At 40.5% G+C, this 24306-nt stretch overlaps 1 protein-coding gene across 1 annotated transcript in view; it reads left to right on the plus strand.

Annotated features, from left to right (window-relative positions):
• Positions 1 to 24306, plus strand: part of CELF4 (CUGBP Elav-like family member 4) — a 700213-nt gene that overhangs the window by 639011 nt on the left and 36896 nt on the right. The window contains 3 exon segments of the mRNA XM_072413517.1: positions 9406 to 9471; positions 15234 to 15314; positions 23628 to 23771. Coding sequence (XP_072269618.1) covers positions 9406 to 9471; positions 15234 to 15314; positions 23628 to 23771 — 291 coding nt within the window.

Here is a 24306-nt window from a genome sequence, read left to right on the forward strand (position 1 = left end):
GATAGATAGAGGGATAGATGGATAGATAGATAGATAGATAGATAGATAGATAGATAGATAGATAGATAGATAGATAGATAGGGAAGGGAAGAAGTAGAAGTGATAGGTGGTTAAGAGAGAGATGAGACAATAAAGAGGAAGTCAAAAAGAGAGATACAGGGAAGAAAGAGGGAGAAAGATAAAAAAAAGAAAATATATAGAATGTGGAGAGAGGAAGAAAGAGAGGGCAGAGAGTTAAGAGGGGGGGATAACAAATAGAGAGGAAGGAGGAGAAAGTGAATTAAATAAAATGGAAAAAAATGAGACTATAGTAAGAAATGGAATAGAGGGGGGAAATAAAAAAGAATGAGGAGAGAGAAGGAATTAGGAGTGGAACATGTAAGGAAGAATAAAAAAAAGGAAAAGGAAGGGATAGAGATTAGGATATGGAGAGAGTGTAGAGAGACAGCTGAGACATAGGTAGAAAAGAGGTGTAGCGGGAGAGAAAGGAAGAGGTGAAAGAAAGTGAAGAAAGAAGAAATGAAGAGACAATAGAGGGAGACGAGAGGGAAAGAGAGAATGAATAAAAGGAGGATAAGTGGGAGCGATTAGCAAGAGAGATTGGGAGAGGAGATGGATAGAACAATTGTTGAAGAAAGGAAAAGGAGAACATATAAGAAACAAGAGAAGAGGAAAGGGGGAAGAGAAAGGATAAAACAGAGAGGGATGAGGTCAGGAAAGGAGATGAGAGAGAGAAGCGAGAGGATTGGGGGGTCTAAGGGAGACAGAGCGAGAGAACAAGAATGGAAGAGGAAAAGAAATGTGGGCGAGATGGTGGAAATGGAGAAAAGAGCAGAGAAGGAAAGAAAGAAGAAGAAAGTAGAAGAAGTATTAATGGAGATAAAGATGTGAGATACAGAGAAGGCGAGAAGACAAAGAAAGGGAAGATGGAGGAAAAGACAGAGAGAGATATGGAGAGAGAGATAAATGGGAAGAGAGAACAGAAGCTTAGGGATGGAGAGACAGGAGATGGTGAGATAGAGATGGGGAGAGAAAAGGGGGGGGGGGGGACAGAATGATAGAAAAGGAGAAAAGATCTCATTTACCATCTTCATCTTGAAATATTACAGATTTTAATGAGCGGATTCTCCCAAACTCACTCTTGTGCAGTAATAAATGGAGGTGATTAAGCTGGGTCTTGGCAGCTATAATAAAAGCATTTGTGCTCCGAGTCGAGTTAGTTATCAAAATAAAATATCCATCAAGTTTATCTGTGGTGCCATGTGAGTTATATGGAGCAGGGGGTTTGGAGGTAGATCGGCCCACCCATAATACATATTGTATCACTTTCTATACCTAGAGGGCTCTGGCAAACATTGGAGAACATTGGCATCAGCGGGCCGCTCACCAACACTCCATGGATGAGCCGGACTTGGATAACTTTTGTTACCTCCTTTGACCTCTGGGGGCACTACTATGCACCTCCACCCAATGACAACTTATGTCATGGTGTGCCCATCTTGGTGCCATCCAGTGCCTGTAGGCAACCCAAGACAGAAGTCAGAATACATTTACAGCAATAGTGAAAGCCTTTCCTTTTCATCTTCATAATTCAAAGACAACCAACCTCCTGTCCTCCTTTATACTAAATTCCCATCACCTCCTGCATGCCAGCTGGAATTTCAGATGTGGCTGACAACATTGGCACATGTTGCTGTGCGAATTGAGAGACAAATTGATATCTTCCATTCGCGTGTCTCTCCAGGCATTTTGTACGCAGCTGTTCAATCAGTCTTGTGTCTCATCTTTGTAAAGTGGAAATGCAGCCATTTTATTGTGTTTTAGATAACATGTGAAAGTGTCTGGCTTAAAGTGAATAATGTGTTAATGCCTTTTAAAACCAATGTCCAAGGGCAGTTATATTTGTGCATTTTATTTAGCAAAGAAGTTTGCCTTCTGCTCGGTGCTGCACAGTGGTTGTGCCATTCAGATTGTCATATCTCACTGCTGGCTAACTGAAATGAATGGACAGTCTCTAATCACATTAAATAACCACAGTGTTCTGTGCAGCTGTAGACCATGGGATCTTGGGTTAGGCTTTAGGCCATATCATATATAAAGTTATTAGCAATTCATGAGCATGATTAGGTGCTTGCTGATGCCACTTATAGCTTGCATGATTGTTTTTGCCTATGGCCTGCTTTAACCAATTATGGAGAGTGGGGGAAGAGTTTGGCAGAAATTAGTCAAATCGGGGACCTAGACCACATGCAGCAATAAGTGCAGCAGTTAGTGTCGGTCTTTTTAGAATAAAGCAGTCGCTGGGAACACTTAGCCAAGGACTTCCTGCACAGAACAAGAACTATTGCAGTCAGACAATGACTCCTGTTACCAAAATAATTCTAATTTTTGTGATGCTTTATTTTCATTTTTTGGAATGAAATTAAAGTAATATTTATCCATTTATAATAAAATATTTGCAGTGTTGTTTTACCTGCAATAACTATCTCCTAGAAAGAGTCCCATTGTCACAAATCTTCCATTAGCTCTGCTGACCTCTTGTGGCATCAGTTAGGTATTACACCTCATACAGCTTTGACTCTCAGTCAGTATTAGTTCTTCATTGCTAAACCTTCATGGATCCAAATGGAACCAAAAGTATCATTTATTTATACTCCCCTACTCACCTAATAAGAGGAAGAGGTTATTACAATTGATGATAATAATAACATCAATAATACTAATACACTGAACCAATGGATGTACAGAGATTTGACAGGAGCTGAATTTCTACATAAGGCTTGCATTTTATCTATAAAGTTTTTGACGTTTTACTAGTAATATGGCAGATCTCTAATTAGAGAAAACCAAAAAACGAGCAAGACTAAAAGGTAAACATCCTGTAGATTGTACCTTAGGATTAAAAGAGACCCAGTCCCCTTGCCCATAAAAAATAAATGTGGTCTATTTAAAGGAACCCCCACCCCACCTGCAATGATACTGATCTTCTTCATTTCTCCATTACAAATCTGTTGGGTGGTGTTGGATCTTTTCTTAGGGTTGTTGATGTCCTCCCTTACCTCCGGATCTGGCAATATGCACTCTTTCTCCAGGGGAGCAGCAAATGGTGAATATGTCATCAATCCTTCTAAAAATGTTATTCTTCTATTTTGGTCCTTAGTATTACCATTGTAGCAAACATAATGTACATTTAAAGAGATAAGGACCCCTAACAAGTCCCCATTGTAGACCACGCCACTAGGTTCCAATAGAAATTTCTTGGTGTTTTAGTGTTGGTGCTTTTCTGCAAGATTTAAATTACAGGGTTTTCTTTTTTGCTATTGGGGCTGGGAACTGATTTCTAAAATGTAAATTATTCATCCCAAAGGGAAACTATTGTAATGGATATATAGGAGATAACATATTTCTGCCAGGTCAATGACTTCTCCAAGGAAGGATATGGTGGCTCCAACAATACAATCCCGGTTCACAGTAATCAGATTATGAGGTCATAATCCAAACCTAGCAAAGCTTTTTTAGGGTTATTCTCTGAACCTTCATATTTCTATAGGACATGGACACAGATTTATGCAGTGAATGAGAATTTGTAGGCATCCGTTAAATCAGAACAGTTATACAGTGCTTGATGCTTGATTTGGCTATATAGTTGGTGCCGCGGAAGGATCCAAAAAATATCCTTGACCCCTTTTATTCCCAAAAAAAGAGGCTGCATTGGTTATGTTGATACCAAATTTGTCATGCATTAAAATTTCTTGTGCTCATGAAAAATGATAATACTCAAAATTGTCTATAGGTGACAGAGGTATGGATCATCACTTTAGAGTAAACAATGGCCCTAGAAATATTCCGGCATTGGGGATGATACTAAACAAGTGCTGGGCATTCATCATTTACATATATGTGTGTGTTGGTCTGGCAAGCCTCCGTGTAATGGCAATAGAGGGGATGACAGGTTCTCTTTAGTACACCCCCAATGTTTCCCCTGCACTCATTCACACAATCATTGCTCTTTCCAGCTGGAGTGCTATGTTTAATAGTTAAAAAGTGGTTGTGCTGAAAGCTGAGCACTTCCAGGTTTACTGCTCAGAAGGGAGGGATGAATAAATAAATTTTGACCAATCATTTTCCAATCCTGAGCTCTCAGGACCTGCAGGTCTCTTCTATGCACATGTGCATCACTATAAAGTAAAGGTGATTGGTGGCTCTTCAACAGCCCAGATCACTTTTGCAATACATCCAACAGCCGCTGGTACAATAAGCTTGCTCCAAGCCAAAATGAATGGCAGGTCAGCATCAGAAATGCATTGAGTTGCCTCTAATCTATGGTATGGGGTAAGAGAGGGGGTTCAAAGTTTTAGCTGGCATTCAGCTTTAATTTTTTTAATCCAAACTGTGCACCTTCCCTGACCAATCTCTTTCCTTTTCATTCATCTATTTCATTACCTAGATCCATTTAGCTGGCCCTGACCGAGTGTCACGGACTTTGTTTTTTACGCTCTACGGCTTATTGCAGATTTGTTTCACGAATCCCAATAAGTCCTTGAAAAAGTTGAGTTTCTCCGATGCTACACAAACAAACGAGTCGTCCTTCGGTATCGTAATGACAAACCAAGGCCATGAGATGTGAAGGTGACCAGCAAAAACGACAGTTTATATGGATACTGCGCGTCCTCACGGTGAGATGACTCGTGGAAGAGCTTTTGGCTTTGCACGCCATTAAATGGCGGCATTAAATCTCGGACCTCTCACCACTTCCACGTTGATCAGCATATCCTTTTGGTTATTGTTGTGTGTGAATGCCTAATTAATTACAACAGTAAACGCCGGGCTCTTTTAATCACGCCATCAGCTCTCCTAATCAATCTTAATAATACGGACCGCGCGCTATGGCACCCATGAATTTTAATCTACATAAATTTTGTAAGGCTCGTCACAAGCTTGTTGCATGAAATGATATGATGGCGGATTTAGATTAAGTCCTTTGAGAAAGACTTAAATTGGATTGAAGAAGCTAAGCCGTGTCTCACTTTTTCTCGTTTTATTGCCGACAACGTTGACCTTGCCAAGGCTCTGAGCTCTGAAAGTCACATATAACAATGCAGATGGCTCCAGCCCCGTGTACACATTTATTTGACCTATAAACAGAGACGCTGTATAAAATTCCATGTAAATCCATTCCTACGTCTTGGTTCCTAGAAACATCTCTCGTCCGGGCAAAAATATAGAGCTTGTTAAAGTGAATGTCACAAAGGAATATATTACGTCTGGCAGAATCGGGGGCTAGGTTGACCTACATCTCGTCCTTGAAGCTGGACGAGTCGGTCAGGGACTCCTCTGCGCTCTCTTGATTTTTTTTTTCTTCTTCTTGCTCGATCGATGATTTTTAGCACCGGTGGCCTGCGCTCCTTGGAGAAATTAAGGAAATTTGTATTATTCAGTGGATGTAAATTAGAACTTTGCTGGCTATGAAGTCTCTGTTACTAAGAATTGGCTTTTGTACTTCTAAGTGACGGTTGACCACAAAGCTGGAGTTCAAAGTCAACTGAACTTTTTGTTTAAATAAGCTAAATATATGCCAGGTGCATCAAAACAAAAGGTGGGCAAAGTCCTACAGTTCCTTAAAAAGCATGCCAGCATACTTCATACAAGGAACTTAGGTTTTCCAAGTGGCAACAGTGCTTGCTCCGCAGGGGTCCAACATGAACCCTGCTGAGTCATACCTGAGTCAGTCCTATATATTCGTCAGTAGAGAAGTCTGTCCACTGCCAACATGCTACAAGGTGGAACCCTTGCTCTTTAGGGTGGAAGTGGTTGTCTCCTTAGAAGTAAACCATGCACCCCGCTGGGTCATACCTGAATCAGTCCTAAATATTCTTCAGTAGAGAAGTCTGTCCCCTGCCAACATGCTTCATGGAGGAACCTTTTTTCTTTTGGGAGGAAGTGGTTGTCTCTTTAGAAGTAAACCATGCCCCTTGCTGGGTCACATCTGAGTAAGACCTATATATTCTGCAATAGATTAGCCTGTCCCAAAAAGTGACTCATGCTTTTTGGGGTGGAAGTACTGGTCTCTTTAGAGGTCCACCATGCCCCTGTTGAGTCAGATCTATATATTCATAGGATAAAAAGCCTGCCCCTACAATCATGCCACAAAGATGGACCCTTGCTTTGTTGGGTGGAAGGAGTGGGCTCTTTAGAGGACTACCATGTTTCTGTTGAATCAGATATATAAATTCACAGTAGAAAAGCCTGTCCCATGCCACCATGCTGCCAAAAGTGACTCTGGCTGTTTTGGGTGAAAGTAGTGATCTCCACCATGCCACCTGCTGGGTCACAGCTGAGTTGAACCTATATATTCTGCAATAGAAAAGCCTGTCCCCTGACAACATGAATGAAGGGGGTCTCTTTAGAGGTCCACCATGCCCCTGTTGAGTCAGATCTCTATATTCATAGTATAAAAAGCCTGCCCCTACAATCATGCCACAAAGATGGACCCTTGCTTTGTTGGGTGGAAGGAGTGGGCTCTTTAGAGGACTACCATGTTTCTGTTGAGTCAGATATATAAATTCACAGTAGAAAAGCCTGTCCCTTGCCTCCATGCTGCAAAGAAGGACCCTTGCATTTTTGGGTGGAAGTAGTGGTCACTTTAGTGGACTACCTTGTCCCTGTTGAGTCACAGCTAAGTCAGACCTATATATTCACAGTAGACCATGCTGCATAAAGGGACTCTTGCTTTGTTGGGTGGAAGTGGTGGTCTCTTTAGTGGTGCACCACTAAAGAGTCAGACCTATATATTGCCACCATGCTACTAAAAGAGATTCCTGCTTTGTTGGGTAGAAGTAGTGTTTTTTTTTAGGTCAACCATGTCCCCTGCTGGATCACAGTTGAGTCGGACATATATGTTCTGCAATAGAAAAGCCTGTCCTATGGCACCATATGGCAAAAATCAACTATTGCTCTCTTTGGGTGGAAGTAGTGGTCACTTTAGAGGTCCACCATGACCCTTGCTGAGTCACAGCTTAGCCAAACCTATATATTCTGCAGTAGAGGAGCCTGTCCCATGATATAATGCTGCAAAAAGGGACTCTTGGGGACTTTTGTGGGGTGGAAATAGTGGTGACGGAACCACCATGCCCCTGTTGAGTCAGACCTTACAGTGGTAAAGCCTGTCCCATGCCACCATCCCACAAGGAAGAACCCTTGCTCTTCTGGGTTGAAGTACTGGTCTCCTTAGAGGTCCTCCATGATGATATTGTTGTTGTATTACATCAGGACTTTAATCATACAGATTTATGAAGTCCCCGAAAGGACCTCTTTACATAAACCGTCTACAAGAATCATCATTTGATCATTTATTTTGTCATTTATTTTGCTACTTCATAATATTCCCCCATCTCAGCACAGATGACGTGTGTAGTCGATGGTCCAATAACTTTTCAATTACTTGACATCTGCTTATGGTTCTGCATTGAAGGCAGTACGCTCCAATCTATATATAGATATTCAATTTTCCAATTTCCATCTATCATTTCAGCCATAAGTGTTTATTTGTTATTAAACCAAGCCTGTATATTAAATCACCATCATTTGCAGTGGCCATGTGAAGAATTGTGTCAATATGTTACAATTGCCTTTGCTGGGTAACTATTATGGTTATCGCTTCATGGTCGTTCCATGCCGGTGAGGGGGAGGGAGATATCTTGTCCCAGCCGGCCATAACATGGGCTCCAGTTAAAAATGTGCTGAATAATTATGTATAAAATGTTTTATATTTAATTTAATATGAAAAGAATATGAAATAAAATATGATAGAGCCATAAGCTGCCTGCCTACCGTCTTGTTGGACAAAAAGTCTTACATTATAGAAGCCAAAGTTTCCATACTCTGCCAATAGATTAGAGCTGGGCTCAAAATTTGAACAAAGTTTTGTAAATCTAGATGTTTTGTCATTTTTTTTTTATAATTTTATCAGTAATTTGTAATGATTACACTTTGAATTCCAAAAATCACTTCTGGGAAAATGGGATCAAAGTTTTCTCTAAAGGCATCTCCAAATCTGGTTCCTGCTTTATAGTCCTGCCTTATAGCTGTTGTCTGAGCACCCTTAGCCCTACCAGGCCCCACTATTCCATCTTAGTAACTCCAGGAAAAGTTTTGGAAGTACCTAAAGGTGTTTTTGTAACAACATCAATAGGTGAGGTCAAGCCATCAGGAGCTTTCCAAACCATATTGCACAATTGTTGGATTCCCATTCATTTTAAGGGACTTCCAGTTCAAACATTTTTTATGTTCACATTTGTTTTAATGTTTTTAGTCATTGCTGTCTAATTACCAAAATTGGTAACTTTTATTGAGATTTTTATCAAAATTTGACAGATGAGATTTTTGTATTGTGGTGCTTTTAGTGTTGTGTTATATTTGTATTGAAAACCAAAAATGCCAATGCTTGCAACTTTTAGATTTGTAATACAGGAAAAGATCAAGGGGGGATCAAATTGAGTCAAGTGGGAACTTAACTTGTTTCAGCCAACTAAATATAAAAATAAATGTCATTGGAAGATATTATTGGTTATCTTTTGGAGATGAAGATCTCAGAGAGACAAAAAACATGGAATTCTAGCCAACAAATTTTTTAGGCAGTACATCGTCCGAACCTCCACAGGGTTTTATTTCCATGGGTGACCGACATTTTGAACCATAAATGGGGACAGAAAGTGAACGCAGATCTAAAATTTTACAACTGTCGAGGTTGTATGGTGTTTAAAGAGCATAGCACAGAGGCACTGGGACATCAAGTCATGGCGAGGACATCTTGGTTTCTTCATGGTTCCCCTGGTTTACTAATTCTGACGAGTCTGCTTACGCAAATCAGTGACCTTTTAATAAAACCACAAGAGACAGCACCAACCCAAATGCTGCTGCCAAACTTTCTCTAAGCACTCCATACATAAGGGAGTTCTAATGAAAATTGTGTTTGGTGCCAACTCCATTTCCAATTTTTGCCACCACTTAAGCCCTGATGAAGGAGATCATACCTCCCTGAAATGTGGTGGCTGTGACAACACATGAGATATTAAAATTGTTCTGGCCTTTTTCACCATTAGGTACTCTTCTTTGTGATTTTATCTTTTCAATCAGAGGGGAACAGGGGCATCATCCACCTAGGCTTCTTCTTTTAGTGAGAACTGCAAAAGCAAGATCTGGAGAGGGCAAATCTTTTCAGTGGGGAATAAAACATTTTATAGGGTGCTTTGTTAAGCAATCATGGGCTTAGTGATCTCTATGTAACCCGCACTCCAAGTCATATCTTCCTGAATGTTGGGGATGTTCATGTGCCATATTGTACTGTGTGGCTACAAATGCTCACCATTCTGATCACTAATATTTTGTTATTGTTTGTTTCCACAGCACAGAGCCCCACCGCAGCAGACCCCCTGCAGCAAGCCTAAGCCGGAGTGCAGCAGTACGCAGGTCGTTAGTATTAACACTTTCTGCTAATAATTATAGATATTCTATATATGTCTGTCTATGATGATCTGGGTAGCATAAAGGGATCTGCCTTGGCAGACAAGTACTCTTGTCATCCCCATCTTCGGTGTTCTTCTTAGTGATTCACTAAACCAGAACACATATGCAAATCCAGGGATATTAGCTTGATGCTTGCTCTGGAGTAAAAACTGGCTTGGTAATGGAATAGATGAGCATGACACCCCATGAGCCCAGTCAGCCATGGCAGATCCCATATTCCTCTTCTGATACATTTTGCTGCCTTCACATGTTTATTTTATGCCTCATATTCATCCTATTTTACCTGATTTGTATGGTTAATACACACGGGGTTGATCCAATTTCTGATCTGATAAAGTGAAGTGAATCTGAATAGAAGTCAACAGCCAATTGTAAGACACCTAGCTTTTTGGGTTCCAATCAGTTGGGTAAAGAGCAGATCTATTCGTAAATATCGATCCAAATGTCTACAAATGATCACAATGCATCTGATTGGATGTGATGATTGGAAGTCACAATGCCGTACACATGTGGACTACCGGTATAATGATGAGATTGGTTGTCCAAGCACAAAACTGGAAGTGGATCAGCACCTGTGCACTAGCCGCTAGACTTACCGGAAATAAACCTCTTATAAATGGTGTTCAAAGGGGCTTCCCGCCCAAAGGTCTAGTACTGGTGATAATATGACATAAAAAAATAAATACTGCCAGCCTTTTTCTAAAAATTCAAGCTGCCCATTGTGTTCAGCTTTCGATTTAAAGCTCAGTTCCAGCCATACGGGTCATGTGATCTCCAATGAAATAAATAAGTGCATATCCAGGCCAACATTTTTTTCCACTGTTTTCATTGCTTCTTCCATCCATGTTGGGAAATGACTGTTCTGTCTGAAATACATCCAACAAGAGGGAGATAAAGTGTATCCTTACAAATGCACAGGTGTAAATGGGTCTTAAAGGAACCCCGCTTTGTATCCACATGACCATCTTCCTCAAACCTCACATCTGGTTTGTTGGGAACCACAATTTATTGTAAATCTATGTCTGCCCCCCCCCCCCATTAAAAAACAATAAAATACATAATTATAGGTACATTTTCTCCCACAGTTTTCTGTTTGGTTCCCCCAAATGGCAAAAATAAAGATTGGACCTCTTCATAGTGGGCACAGTAGGTGTGCAGACCTGGGAGTCCAGTGCAGAGATAATGGAACCTCCTCATATTGGGTAAAAAATGGGTTCAGACCCAGTGCAGAGATGGCAGGAGTTCTTCATAATAGGCACAGCAGGTGTACAGAACTAAGAACTTGAGGCAGAGTTGGTGGGAGCCCTCATAATGGGTACAGAAGGGGTGCAGACCTAGGAACCTAGTGCAAAGATAATGGGAGCTCCTCATAATGGGAACAGTGGGTGTATAGACCAGGTAACTTAGTGTAAGGATGGTAGGTACCCCTTATAATGGGCACAACAGGTATACAGACCAGGAAACCGGTGCAGAAATGGTAGGAGCTCCTCATAGTAGGCACAGTAGGTTTACAGACCTAGTATTTTGGTGCAAATATGATAGTTACCCCCTACAATTGGCACAGCAGGTGTACAGACCTGGAGGCTCACCCATAGAGTTCCCCAAGGGCTCTCAGGAAGGTTTTTGGCTTCAGCATCCACCAAGTCTAAAAACTTTGTCATTGCCAAAAACTTTCTTCCAGATTCTGTACATAAATATAAATTTAACTTAATTGGAGCTTATTTTCACCTGAGATGACCCGAGTCTTCTACATGATATCATCATCCCCCTGTATCACCCCGACACGTACATCTGTCAGCAATGTATTTTATTTGGCTTTTTATTATTTTTTATTATTATTTTTTTTTGGTCATTCTCTATGACCTGTAGACTTAGACAAGCAGCAGATTTCCCGGCAGGGTCACCGATGGCATTCGCCCCCTATTGTGTTATAGCCAATCCCCTGGAAGCCTGCTGACCCCAATGTTCCAGGGTTTCTAATCTCCTCTCTGACCTTTGTCTGCCCAAACGGCTTTCGGTTAACCGCACAATCAAAAATCAATAGCAGTGCCGCATGGATTGCATGCACCGAACACAAACCTATCTACCCGACCCATCATTGCTCACTGTGATATATCTGTTACAGCTTTGGGGCATCAGAGAAAATCCGACAGAATGGAGCCTTTGTATTAAAAATGATTTTGCAAGGAAGTCAAATAAACAAATGAAATCAAAGGTTAATTTATGATGTGGATAGGTCAATTACCCACCATGGGAAAACTAAAGTGGACCTGTCATTGGAATTTTTCAATGTAATAAGACAGTACAGCACTTTCAGGAATCACAGTATTTCCATTACAATGCCTGCCTGCTATTCATTCCAGTAGGATGGCCCCATCTTTCTTTAGGGCCACAGTCAGTATTTACTGTAGTGGGGGCTCAGATTTGACACAGCCATGACACATAGGATATCTTTCAATTACCTCATGCCCACAAACTATAAATAAATGCTCCTTAGCATAATGCCCCATGACATCCGATCCCCACTGACAATCAGAAAGCAGTCGGAGTGTTTCCTGATCATGTTTTTACAATGTCAGCTATGATCACATATAGGAGGGACTCTTTAAAAAAATCAAATTAATGATTTAAAATAAATTAATGAAAACTAAATCTCTAGCCTTCAGCTTAACACATTCACATTGAGCCACATTCACATTGAGCCACATTCAGACTGCAATAGAATCTACCTGTTTTGAACAGTAACTGTCATATACAATTACCGAATTTAAAATAATATTATTAAATACAAAAATAATTAATTAAAAAGGGGTTTTAGCATATTTTAGCATTTGGCAGCCTATCGAGAGAAAAAATTCAGGGTTTTTTGACCAGTTTCCAATGGCATTTAGATATACTTAAATCTAACCTACCAATTTATCAGACACGAGGTCAAATATCGCCATCAATATTCACCAAACATCAGCCAGAAGGAAATAATTAGATTTTTCTCATTCTAAGCCAACACTGGAGGGAGGAAAAAAAGAAAAAGAGTCAAAAATGCATGAAAAATACATTACAAGTGAAAAATATGAGTCTATGTTAATTATTTTGCGATCACGGTCGATCACCAGCGGACCCATCTCGGCAGTTTTATTACACCTGGCATGCCACGTTCGGAAACATAAATATATTTATGCAAGTGAATTTTGTTAGCCCATAAACACTACATTAAAAGGAATGCTTCCGAAATGATTGTGATTACAACAGCTGGCACCGCTCAGGGCCGGCGCCTGGCCAGGGATGACCAGCAGAGGGCAACAAAGATAACGCATTTTCCCCTCTCGCAATTGTCAACGCATGCATGGAGAATTGTACTGAAAACAAAAACCTAGTGAAGTGCCAGCATGAAGAATTGGCATTTAAACCTGCCCAGAACATGATTATAATCTGTCACCATACATAATCCTTTCCTTTAGCGTTTCCAGAAACTCCAGAAAATGGCGCAAAATACGTAGACAAGAGCGACACGTCACATAAATATAGCAATTTACATCCATTATTCCTGAGAACATGAGATTAATATATGTTATTACATTTTTTTTTCCCTCTGTGCTAGCTTTTGCGGTATAATGTACTATTAGTTTACAGGGCGCTCAACTGTTGTACAATATAATTGGAGGCTTGGAGAACCGGTAATAAGCTTATAACGTGGCATTACGGCACACTGAGCTGTTTGAAGCGTCAGGTGTGTGGGAGCAGAGGATTGAAATTAAAAGCTTTTTATTAAAAAGAAAAATCAATTAAAGTAACACATGGGAACGTTCCAAGTTCCCCCTTTGAAACATGGGACAGTACATTGGTCATAGTCATGGGTGGTTCTTTGAGTTGGGAACACTGGCAGGAGGTTGGCAGGATGTAAAATTTCCTTAATGATTTTTTATTCATATTTACCATCATTTTTTGTTTGAACCTGTTGGATGGTGTACTTATGATGTTTCAGAACTGTGGTGATCTTAAAAGCCTAAAAATTGTCCAATAATTCTACCCATAGTCCTAAACCAAACCATGACCTTAAAATGTAACCAAAGACCTACATATAACTTTCAATTGATGTTCTAACTGGAACTGTTTACCCTAAACCCAATCCTTGGCTTTACATTTGTGGTGTTTGACCCACCATCTTAACTGAACTCCCTTAGATCTAACCGTAATCTTTAATCTAATCTATATACTCAATCTAAGCCTTGTAAGTGTTGCCACACAAGGCATTGTCTATGTCTCAACCTTTACACCTATACGTTTTTCAAAAACCTTAAACCACAACCAGTAAACATAGCCACATCCTTCAACAATAACACCCTAGATCTACCCATAACCCCCAAACCGCTAGAAGTAAATCCTGAACATAATAAAAATCTCAACACCTAAACTAAATCGAGCCTTCAACCCAACCTAGAGTGGAAACCCATAAACCCAGACCTTAACTGTAATTCCTAGACCTAACCAAAATCTTTGCCTAACAAATCAGCAGCTCTAACCCCTAAATCTAGCCTAAACTGTAACATCAAGAGATATTCAAACCTTCAACCCAGCTCCTACACCTAACCATACCCATTGGTCTCATCCTGGGAACTTAGACCTGAACTATAACATTTAGATCTGTTCAAACCTTCAACCCAACTGCTATACCTAATCATAGCCATTAGTCTTACCTGGGAACCTAGACATGAATTGTAACATCTAGACCTTATTCAAACCTTCAAACCAACTCCTTTACCTAACTCTAACTATTGGTCTCATCCTGGGAACCTAGATCTGAACTTTAGCATTTAGACCTATTTTAACTTTCAAACAAACTCCTTTACCTATCCTTAACGATTTTTCTCATCTCAGGAAACTAGACCTGGACTGTAATATCTAGCCTTATTCGAATCTTCAACCCAACTCCCAAATCTAACCATAACTATTGGTTTAAACCTGGGAACCTAGACCTGAACTTTTGAATCTAGATCTATTTGAACCTTCAAACCAACTCCTATACCTAACCAAAAACATTGATCCCAACCTGGGGACCTAGACCTGAACTTTAGCATCTCGATTTTTTTTAAAACTTCAACCCAACTTTTTTACCTAAACTAGACCTGAACTGTAATATCTAGATATATGTGAACCTTCAGCCCAACTTCTATACCTACCCATAACCATCAGTCTTACTTGGCAAGCTAGACCTGATCTGTAACATATTTGAATCTTGAACTGAACTGCTATACTGAACCATAACCATTGGTCTCAACCTGAGAACCTAGATCTGATCTGTACCCCCTGACCTGGTGGTTACCCTGACCTATAAGCCCTGAACTACCAACAACTCTTAACTGTAGCACCTAACCACAGCCCTGAACCATGACCCATAAACCTGGTGCCAACCCTGAATAGTACTCCCGAAAAAATAGTCTTGACCTAACAATGGTCAATGGTTCATAAGCCATGCAACCCTTACTTGTAAGCACCTGTAAGCAAATCAAACCAATGTGTTTAACTTACCTAGTACTGAACGGGGTGGGCACAGACATAGCATTTAGGGTTTCCTGTACTTGTGTTAGCTTTCTTTTTGTGATAATAAGTTATATTTTTGACTTTAAACCCATATGTATGCTTTTTCCAAAGTCTGAAGTGATCCTTTAAATGAAGTTGCTGACAGTTTTCTTTTTCTTATTCCCTAATAGCTGCTTATCCTGCTGCCTATGGACAGATCAGTCAAGCATTCCCCCAGCCGCCTCCTATGATCCCCCAGCAACAGCGCGAAGGTAAGTGAGCAGTTTGCATGAAGCCATGATTGTAAAATATATTTCAGGGGAGGCAATCCAAACCAAAATGATTTCTCCTGTGGGACGTTCCTCCCCCATGGTTTTTCTGCTTTGTAAACTTATTCGGTTTTATGATCCACTCACCTCTGCCAGGCAATCACATTAGTTTTTCAAACTCCTTCTTCATTCATTCTGCACTGAAAGTTTGCAGGAAGGTGATAGAGAAAGTAGTGAAACAGACCAAGAGATAACAGAAAGGTCTTTCCGGGTATGCAGGGCGGTTCATGTTTGTGGTTAAAGTGTATAAAAAAATGAATTAACAAGTAAAGAGCAAACTAATGATTTTTTTAACAATATATTCAGAAGTTTGCCTTGAAAGCATATGCACAAAGCAAAAATAAAAGGACCCTGTCTACAGAAAATTGATTTCAACAAAATCTCATTAAACATTCTCTAGTGGAGATTCTTCAAGGTCCATGGTCCAACTCAATGACAGTACCGCATTGAACATTTGGTGCATGTCAGATTCTTGCTTTTTAAAAAAACTCCTATGTGTATTTAACATATTTTATGCATGGCGTGTACTTGGTAAACCCCCGTCTTGTGTGGACCTCTAAAACCGTTGAGGCTGCTGCTCAGTGCCACCATCTTGGATGTAACATCAATAGCCTTGGTAGACTAAGAGCTGTAACTCAAGAGATTCTCTACAGTATTACCTTTCACTCCCCATCCGCCCATCATTGGCACACTTTTGGGTGTGTTGGATGTCAGGTTCTTCTTCCCATTGGCCCTTACGTCAGTATAGCACAGGAGTTACGTAGGGCCCACAGATCAAACCACACCACTCAATGCACTCGTCATCTGATACACCAATAAAGGCCATGGAGATATGGGTGGGGAGCAGAGCTATCTTCCCAATGGAAGAGATAGAAGAAGGTTACTCTATATTATTTTAATTGTTTTCAGTAACTTCCTGCTCCATTTTTTTCATATTTGTGCACAGTGAAGTCATAGGCAGCAATAAAGTCTCTCCATGTTGTCCTAACATTAAGAAAAAATAATTTGGCTGCAAGGGCTAAGAATTGACAGCCAATATCTGAAACTTTGTATATAACTAAAAACTGGGATAGGGTAGAAGTGCATTTTTTATAAAGAAAACAACTTTTAGGAGCCGAGCACCTCACATTCTGAGTCAGTTCTGCTTGACCCACTTCTGTGCATTCACCCCGAGAATTGATAAAATTACCACTGTGGCAGATCCATGTTTCCCCTTTGTGTTCCGCTTTGGTCAGCTGGCTATCAATTGTCCCTAACCTGCTAATGACTTGTACAAGACACACTTTGTTCTGTCCTACATGGAGCTCTTGTGGCATCAATCTCCCGGCTGCCGGGATGAGCTGAAGTTTAATCAATACCAGCAGAGCAGGGGATGAGGTAATAGGACTCAGCTGGGAAGAGGCTCTAAGCTAGAGAGAGATACCTGATTACCGCTGAGCCCTGCTAATAGATGGTGCTGTATCTAGGGCTGGCAGGAATTAATAAAATCAAGGCAGGCCTCATGGCCCAGTCTACTGTTGAGATAGTCATGGGTAAAAAAAATGGGGGCTGGGGATTGACTTTATTGAAAACAACCTAACCTTTGATAAAAATTTTGTCAAAATTTGTCAAAAAATTTTTCATATAAACTATTTGGATGCAAACAATAATGGCATTGATGTGATGATCACATGACTTGCTCATAAGCAAGGAGTAAGGGTTAGCATCAGTATCAAGCTTATTATTAGGGTTGGTATTGGGGTAATGTTGGGATAAAGGGTTCCCTATTGTATAAAATCAAGTTCTCAGCTAACAAGAAGCCATTTCTTGGCACAAAATAGATGCAAAATAATTGAAAGGGGCTTCTGTAAACCTACGGGGCCATTTTAGGTTCCCCTTAACTCAAAAGCACCCAAAGTAACCCCTTTAGGCTTGGAATATTACCTATAAATACCAATAAAATCCAGAAAACTTGTATGTATGCAACTTCTTGTGCACAAAATTAAAATATAAAAATAAACATCAACTTTCCCAGTTATCTTCTATAAATCTAAAAAGTAATGAGGATGAAGAAAGGGGCATTTGTAGTCCAAATCAGGAAAGTAGCTCAGGGTGACAACCCCATAGGTTGGGTTCTAGGGCAGTCCTAGGGCAGAAAGTATTCCCAGAAGAATCTCTGGGTAAAAATTAAATGGAAAAAAACAGCAAAATATTGTATATTAAAATACATAAACATATTAAAATAAATGCAATATATTACATAGAACCAGATGGGGTTTACACCTTCTAAATATCCACAAACCTTGAGCTTGTCCAAATTATCCAGAGTGTTCTATGGTTGTATCCCCATGGCTGAATATATACCAAACACTGTACCAGATCAGCCCCAAGACTTAAAAGGGAAGTCTAGGGGTCATATCTGACCACCCCTAACATGTACACTTGGCTAACCATACAAGCAACATTTTGCACACAAGAAACCATGTTTTTTGGGTCCTCTTATTCGGGGGCCACATAACTAAAAATCTCAAGCTTATCCCTACCCACTTTATTCAAAACAAAATAAAATTTGGCTACAATTGGGTCACTTCAGCAAATACGAATATTTCCACCTTTTAATGGTATCATTCAGGGGTTGCGTTGGTGAGATCTCTATGTTCTCTGGTCTGCACACCCTCTCCATGATGGTTCTTTAATATATTTTATTATATGGAGAGATATAACAGGATTAGGGGTGTGCAGAGGTATTTACAACTAAAGTTACTGATTATGTTCTGGAAAAAATCAAGTCAACTGGCAGATGCCAATACATTTCCTTCTAGGTGAATTCGAAGAACTATATAAAAAAGATTGTAAAAGTTTTTGACTTAAATTCTTTTCTAAAAAAAGTTCAAAGATTTTTCTTTAGCCCTCAAGTCATTTTGAAGCTTCCTTTATTATCATAACCAAAACCAGTTCCTCTTCTCAACTGATTCCAAAGCATTTTAATAAACCAGCGAATTGTTTCTTGTCTGCAACAAAATTTCCATAAAAGAAAAATTGGAGAAGTGGGGGCACCCAAAGATGGACAGTGACACTTAAGGAAGGCCAGTAGTTTTGATAGCCGCAGTCATCCTGGAGAAATATGCAGATGGTGTAGACCATTAGATGTTATTGATCACTTTTTGAATTGATTGACCCCTTAATATGAAAGCAAAAATCCAGAAAGGTTTCTCTTTTTATCCCCTAATTAAGAATTACCTGAACTCCTTGTGACATTTTCTGTTAGACTGAACTTCATCTCAGATCTGTTTACAAATTACCATCCAGTTTATTATGGGCAATTATTTATCGTTGTTGGGATTTTATGGAAAAAGGCATCAATCACCGGCATGCAGCCACCTAAATGTCACCGCTGTTTTGCTGTAATCGGAATGGCTCCATTAAAGATGCCGTCTCCATTTTATCACTTTCCACATAAAACACGAATTGATTTTATCTCTTCATATAACTATTTTGGTGGCATTAGCACACTTCAAAAAATGTATAATTAGCCAAGGAGAATAGTTTAGGAAACACATTCCAAGTGTTTGAGGCCTACAGAAAGAATAAGGGGTTGTTGGTAGTGTTGGTGTTCGAATTGGGGTTGTCCTTATATTCTACCCGAATATGGCTGTTCGAATTCAGATAGACTAAACCCGAAAAACATGGAATTCAACTTCGATTTGTGAATTCGTTTGTAAAAATATGTGTAAAAAAAAAAAAGAGGCTTTAATGTTATAGTAATGTATTGAATGTGTGTGATTTATGTAACTTTTATTTTTTTACAGGTTATCCCACAATGACAGGATGATTCCCACGGCTGCATTCATTCTGAGCACAGCCATAGGAATCCTCCTGTCAATGTGGGAGCCCCTGGGCACTAGAGGTTAAATGAGTACAAGTCTCCCCATTCATTCACCTTGGCTGAGGAGGAAAGAAAAATCCTGATGACGCTTGAGCTGTCATCAGGGTTTACCTTTCCTCAGGAGAACTCCAGATGAACTCTCAATGAAGTTACTCCATTGAGAGTTCATCAGAGTTCAGTTACCATGGTCACCATGCTGTACATGCAAGTGCTTCCAATCAGCTGTGACTGCAGAGGCAAACTCTCAATGAAGTTTCTCCATTGAGAGTTCATCTGAGTTCAGTTCCTCAGGCGAACTCTAGGTGAACTCTCAATGGAGTTATTCCATTAAGAGTTCATCTGAGTTCAGTTCCCATGATCACCAGGCTGTACATGCGAGTGCTTCCAATCAGCAGTTACTGCAGGCGCGAACTCTCAATGAAGTTTCTCGTTTGAGAGTTCATCTGAGTTCAGTTCCCACGCTCCCTGTGTTGATAAGTACAGCCTGGGGAGCGTGGGAACTTGTGGTCACAGCTTATTGGAGGCATGCAAGTGCTTCCAATCAGCTGTGACTGCAGGCACGAACTCTGAATGGAGTTTCTGCATTGAGAGTTCATCTGAGTTCTGCGAGAACACGACCTCGTGGCGAAGCACAAGGCTGTTTTCACTGACATGTTCTGTAAGTGAGAAAGGCCCGATTCTCTGCGAGATCAAAATAAAATTTTTGCTTGCTCATCCCTTCATAGTACGGTTCTGATACGGCTGCAAGAGCAATCAGGGGAGAAGAACTGACAGCTCCGCTCACCTGATTGCTCTTGCAGCCCTAACGTAACTGTAGTATGTGTTCTTAATCTCTATCCAAGAACACATACTACAGTTACGCTAAGGCTGCAAGAGCAATCAGGGAAGCGGAGCCTTATGGAGACCTTATGTTAAACTCAGAAGATCCCAAGATATAGGCAACTGAAGTTACACAATATGATCAAAAATTGGTTTTGGGAGGTCAGAAGGTTTGGGAGGGCAATCCCTCTAAATCATGGTTTGATGAGTTTGGTGTAGAACTCAAGTGTCCTGCAGAGAACCCTGACCTCAACCCTACTGAATGCCTTTGAGATGACTTAGGATGACAATTGTGAGCCAGGTCTTCCAACCCAACAACAGTACCGCACCTCACAAATGTTCACAGGGCTAAATGGGCACAAAGTCCGATAGACACCCTCCAGTATCTTGTAGGAAGCATGTCAAGAAGAATGGAGGCAGTTATAGCCTTTGAAGTCGGGCAACTACATATTAAAACCATGGTTTTGAAATAGGATGTCCAAGAAGGTCTTCAGGGAAACCATGCTAGATTTACTATATTCACAGCTCACAGTATATTATTATGGTGGTCAATGGGAAGATTGCATCCTGCAGTGCTATCCAGCGGTAATAATGCCTTACCCTTACACCTTAAACTGTCCCGAGAGGTACAATTTGCTCAAGGAACCCTTTTCAACTTCTGGAGGAACCCTGTCTGAGAAACACTGCTATAGCTGGTATGTGCAATAATTGGTTCAGTAGGCTATTATAGGTAAAAGTGAGGTAGCACTGAAGTTTATATCTGTTCTGTTTTTTTATCTAAAAAGTGCAGAGCAATCCTTTAAAAAAAGACCAGTGGACCCTCAGGGCCCAGAGGAGGTTACAGGACGGCTTGCTTACTTTTATCCTCTGATTATGATCAATCTTCACCTCTGAATTTATGTGAAATGGCTATTACCTGCCTGCTGAGGGACTTTTAGTAAATTAGCAGAGAAGACCCCACTTTGCAAATAGTCATCACGGCTTCATCTTCTGGTATTACCAGTGAGCGCAGCAGGGCCCCTATTTGTGCTCACGCTGGGACAGAAGAATTCTAATGTACTTTAAATGGCATCAGTCAGTTGTGTCTTCCAGGTTTATGAATGATGGCTAGTAGAGGGTGGGGAGAGCATTGCCCACTCCTTTTCCTGCCAAGTGCCTACTATATATTCATCCCTGCCTTGCCATAAATGAGGCTCCAGGGGATTATTACCATCATGTCTTGTATGAAAACATAGCTGTGACTGACTCATCCCGTCCCTCCCCATAAGTTTTCGTAGTTTTTAAGCTATTCTCAAATTTGCGTAAATTTTCGCAATAGTAGTTTCTATAGTTTCCTCCCACAACCGCATGTAGTTCCCAATCATCCCACTTTGGGTGGGACAGACCTACTTTTGGAAGTCAAATCTTCTCCATTTCCCTTTTCAGCTACAAGGCCATATGAATTAGGAGTGTATTTAAAGCAGCAGACAAAAACCTTTGCCAATCATTTTAGTTAACTTTATTGTTCCTCCTCGTTTGCAATTTTTAACATTTATAAGTAGACATCTAGAAACATTGAAATGGTTTAAAATTGATATTAAAAAAAGGACAAATGAATATTTTGGTTCCATTGGGAAAAAATAGCTTCCAATTGCTGGAAATAGGGAAGAGGGACGATTTTTAGCTCAACGTATGTAGGCCAATTTATGCCCTTATTTTAGAAACCATAAAAAATCATTGGTTTAAAAACTTTTTATTTTTATTTTTTTACCATTACAGTTTTTGTACTCACTTTTCAAATAAAAAAAGCAAAAATTTAGAGGCTGGATGAAAGGTTTAATGTAAAATAACAGTTTTAGAAGTTTCACAATTAAATAATTCATTTTTTAGAAAGGTGTAAATAGCCACCCAAAAAAGAGGGGCAGCTAGGGAGGAAAGAAGGACATAGGGACTTGGAGCTGAAAGAAGGACAGTCCCTCCAAATTTGGAATTGTTGGGAGGTATGAAAAGAGGATGAGGTTCTTAACGAACCTCTCTCTAACCTGGATATCAAACCTACCTGATTGTTATTTTAGGGATTGCCCTAGATAATCCTGAGATACAATCAGTAAGAAACTTACCACTTGTTCTACCCACACTTTTTTTAGGTATGAATAGACACAGTCCTTTCCAATCTGGGTCAGTTGGGAAGCAGGGGTGTAGTCATAAAAAAAAGAAAAGGGGGCGCGGTATGTGCCGGCCCCACTACACCCCTGCCTGTGTCACTCAAAGGGGAATACACTTCCCCCAGAGTGACTTCATGATACCAGAACCCATCCACTCTCCCATCGCAGGCTCAGAGTTGGCGGGTTGTGTTCAGAGAGACATCCCGCCCTGAGCCTGCAATTCAATAATGGGAGACATGGTCTGGCTCTGACCAGTGCACCCTCCCAGCGGGGTCCTTCCCCTGACCCCATGGGCGGGAGGTGGACCGGTGAGAGCCGCAGACCACCAAAGAATTCTTTGTAAAACAAAGAGTGAGCATGCATGCCACTCCAGAAAAAAAGGTTAGGCACAGCATTCCTACCCGTGCCCGCCCCACTACAGCCCAGTTGGGGAAGTAGGGAGAGGAAGTATCCCTCAAAATTAGGGCCAGCAGGGGGTATGAAGAGAGGCAGTCCTACCAAATCTGGGGCAGTGGGGACGTATGAAGAGGGACAGTCGCATCAAATCAGGGACATATAGAACGTATGTGAATCTCGGGCTCTTCTGCAGTACATACACATTGACTATGATGAGAAGGATGAAGGAGCACATCATCAGTGTGTCGCTGCTTCTTCACTGTCCAATCAGCAAGATAGGGTGTGTCTTTAAACAAACTGTCCAATCCCCTACAATGGAGGATAAGGACTGGGTTACTGCATGTAGCAGGGTATCTGGATCACAAGACCAAAAAATATAGTAAACTGTATGCAGGGTGTGTTGAGGCCCATCCGTGTAATCTCCACCAAATAGGAAAGTTCCTTTAAAAAAATCGACAGATTGAAAATGACTTTTCAAAGCATTTATGAGATGTGATTGGGATTTCAGTTTTATTGGTAGTGTCTCTTGTATTAGTAAAGTCAATGTCTAGGCAATTATTATTTTTTGACCAGGGAAAGGTAACATTTGCTAATGCACCTCACTGCCGAGCTGTTTTAACATTGCACCAGGAAATAGGAGGAAATCTTCCCAAAGTGAATAAGATTGGCATCCCCTAGACTTAGGAGCCAGGTGTCCCCATTGGAGAATTTCTCTCACCTATACCTTAAAATGTTGGCGTTCCCCTACAATATACCATAATGAAAGTGGTCAACAGAACAAAGAACGAGGGTGAATTTACCCAAAATTGATGAAGCATTAAACCCTTTCCTACTTTTTTCAAAAATTGCCTTCTAAGTCCGGTCTGGTACCAAAGCTAAATAATTCATAAATCTCATGCATTGTATAAAATAATAATTAGTCTAGCTCTTCTGTAAACTCCTCTGACATTTATTTTCCATCTGAATCTTCTATTTCCCTCTCCCTGTGTCCTCCATAACATTTCCTTTTCTCTTTTATTTCCCCGTTCTCAGGACCCGAAGGCTGCAACCTGTTTATCTACCATCTGCCCCAGGAATTTGGGGACGCCGAGCTCATGCAGATGTTCCTGCCTTTCGGTAATGTCATCTCCTCGAAAGTGTTTGTGGATCGGGCGACAAACCAAAGTAAATGCTTTGGTGGGTAAAGATAACAACATAATTAGCTTCATCCCGGATTAAAAATAAAAGGGATTTTTTTCTCTTCTAAACACTCACCTGTTAGACTGCTTGATTTTATTTGAATCATTTTTTTTTCCTTGTCCCCTTTTAGCCTTTTATGCTTTTTTGTCTTGCACGCTTTAGGCACGCTTTGGAAGCAATATCCAGATGTAATCAATGGGTTCGTGTTTTAGTATTTGGAGAGATGTAAAGGAGATATTAAGGGCCCCATTCACATCTGTGCACACGGTTATTCACATACTTTTTGAGTCCCTATTACCCAGCTCACTCATTACATCGTCGATACGGTCAGGACTGGGGGCTGCAGTGATAAAACAAACGTTGGCACCATCGCAACTGGTAGAATAAAGTGGTAGATTCATCGGCACACCAAGATATGCAAAATGCAGGGACATTTTTTCGGAACATTGGCAAGTTTTTGAGCTGCCTTTATATGTGTTACTTAGAGCTTGATAAAGGGGTCCTTGAAGGCACCCTAAAATGTCGATTTACA

The sequence above is a fragment of the Pyxicephalus adspersus genome, chromosome 6 (assembly GCF_032062135.1).
Source record: "Pyxicephalus adspersus chromosome 6, UCB_Pads_2.0, whole genome shotgun sequence".
Taxonomy (NCBI): Eukaryota; Metazoa; Chordata; class Amphibia; order Anura; family Pyxicephalidae; genus Pyxicephalus; species Pyxicephalus adspersus.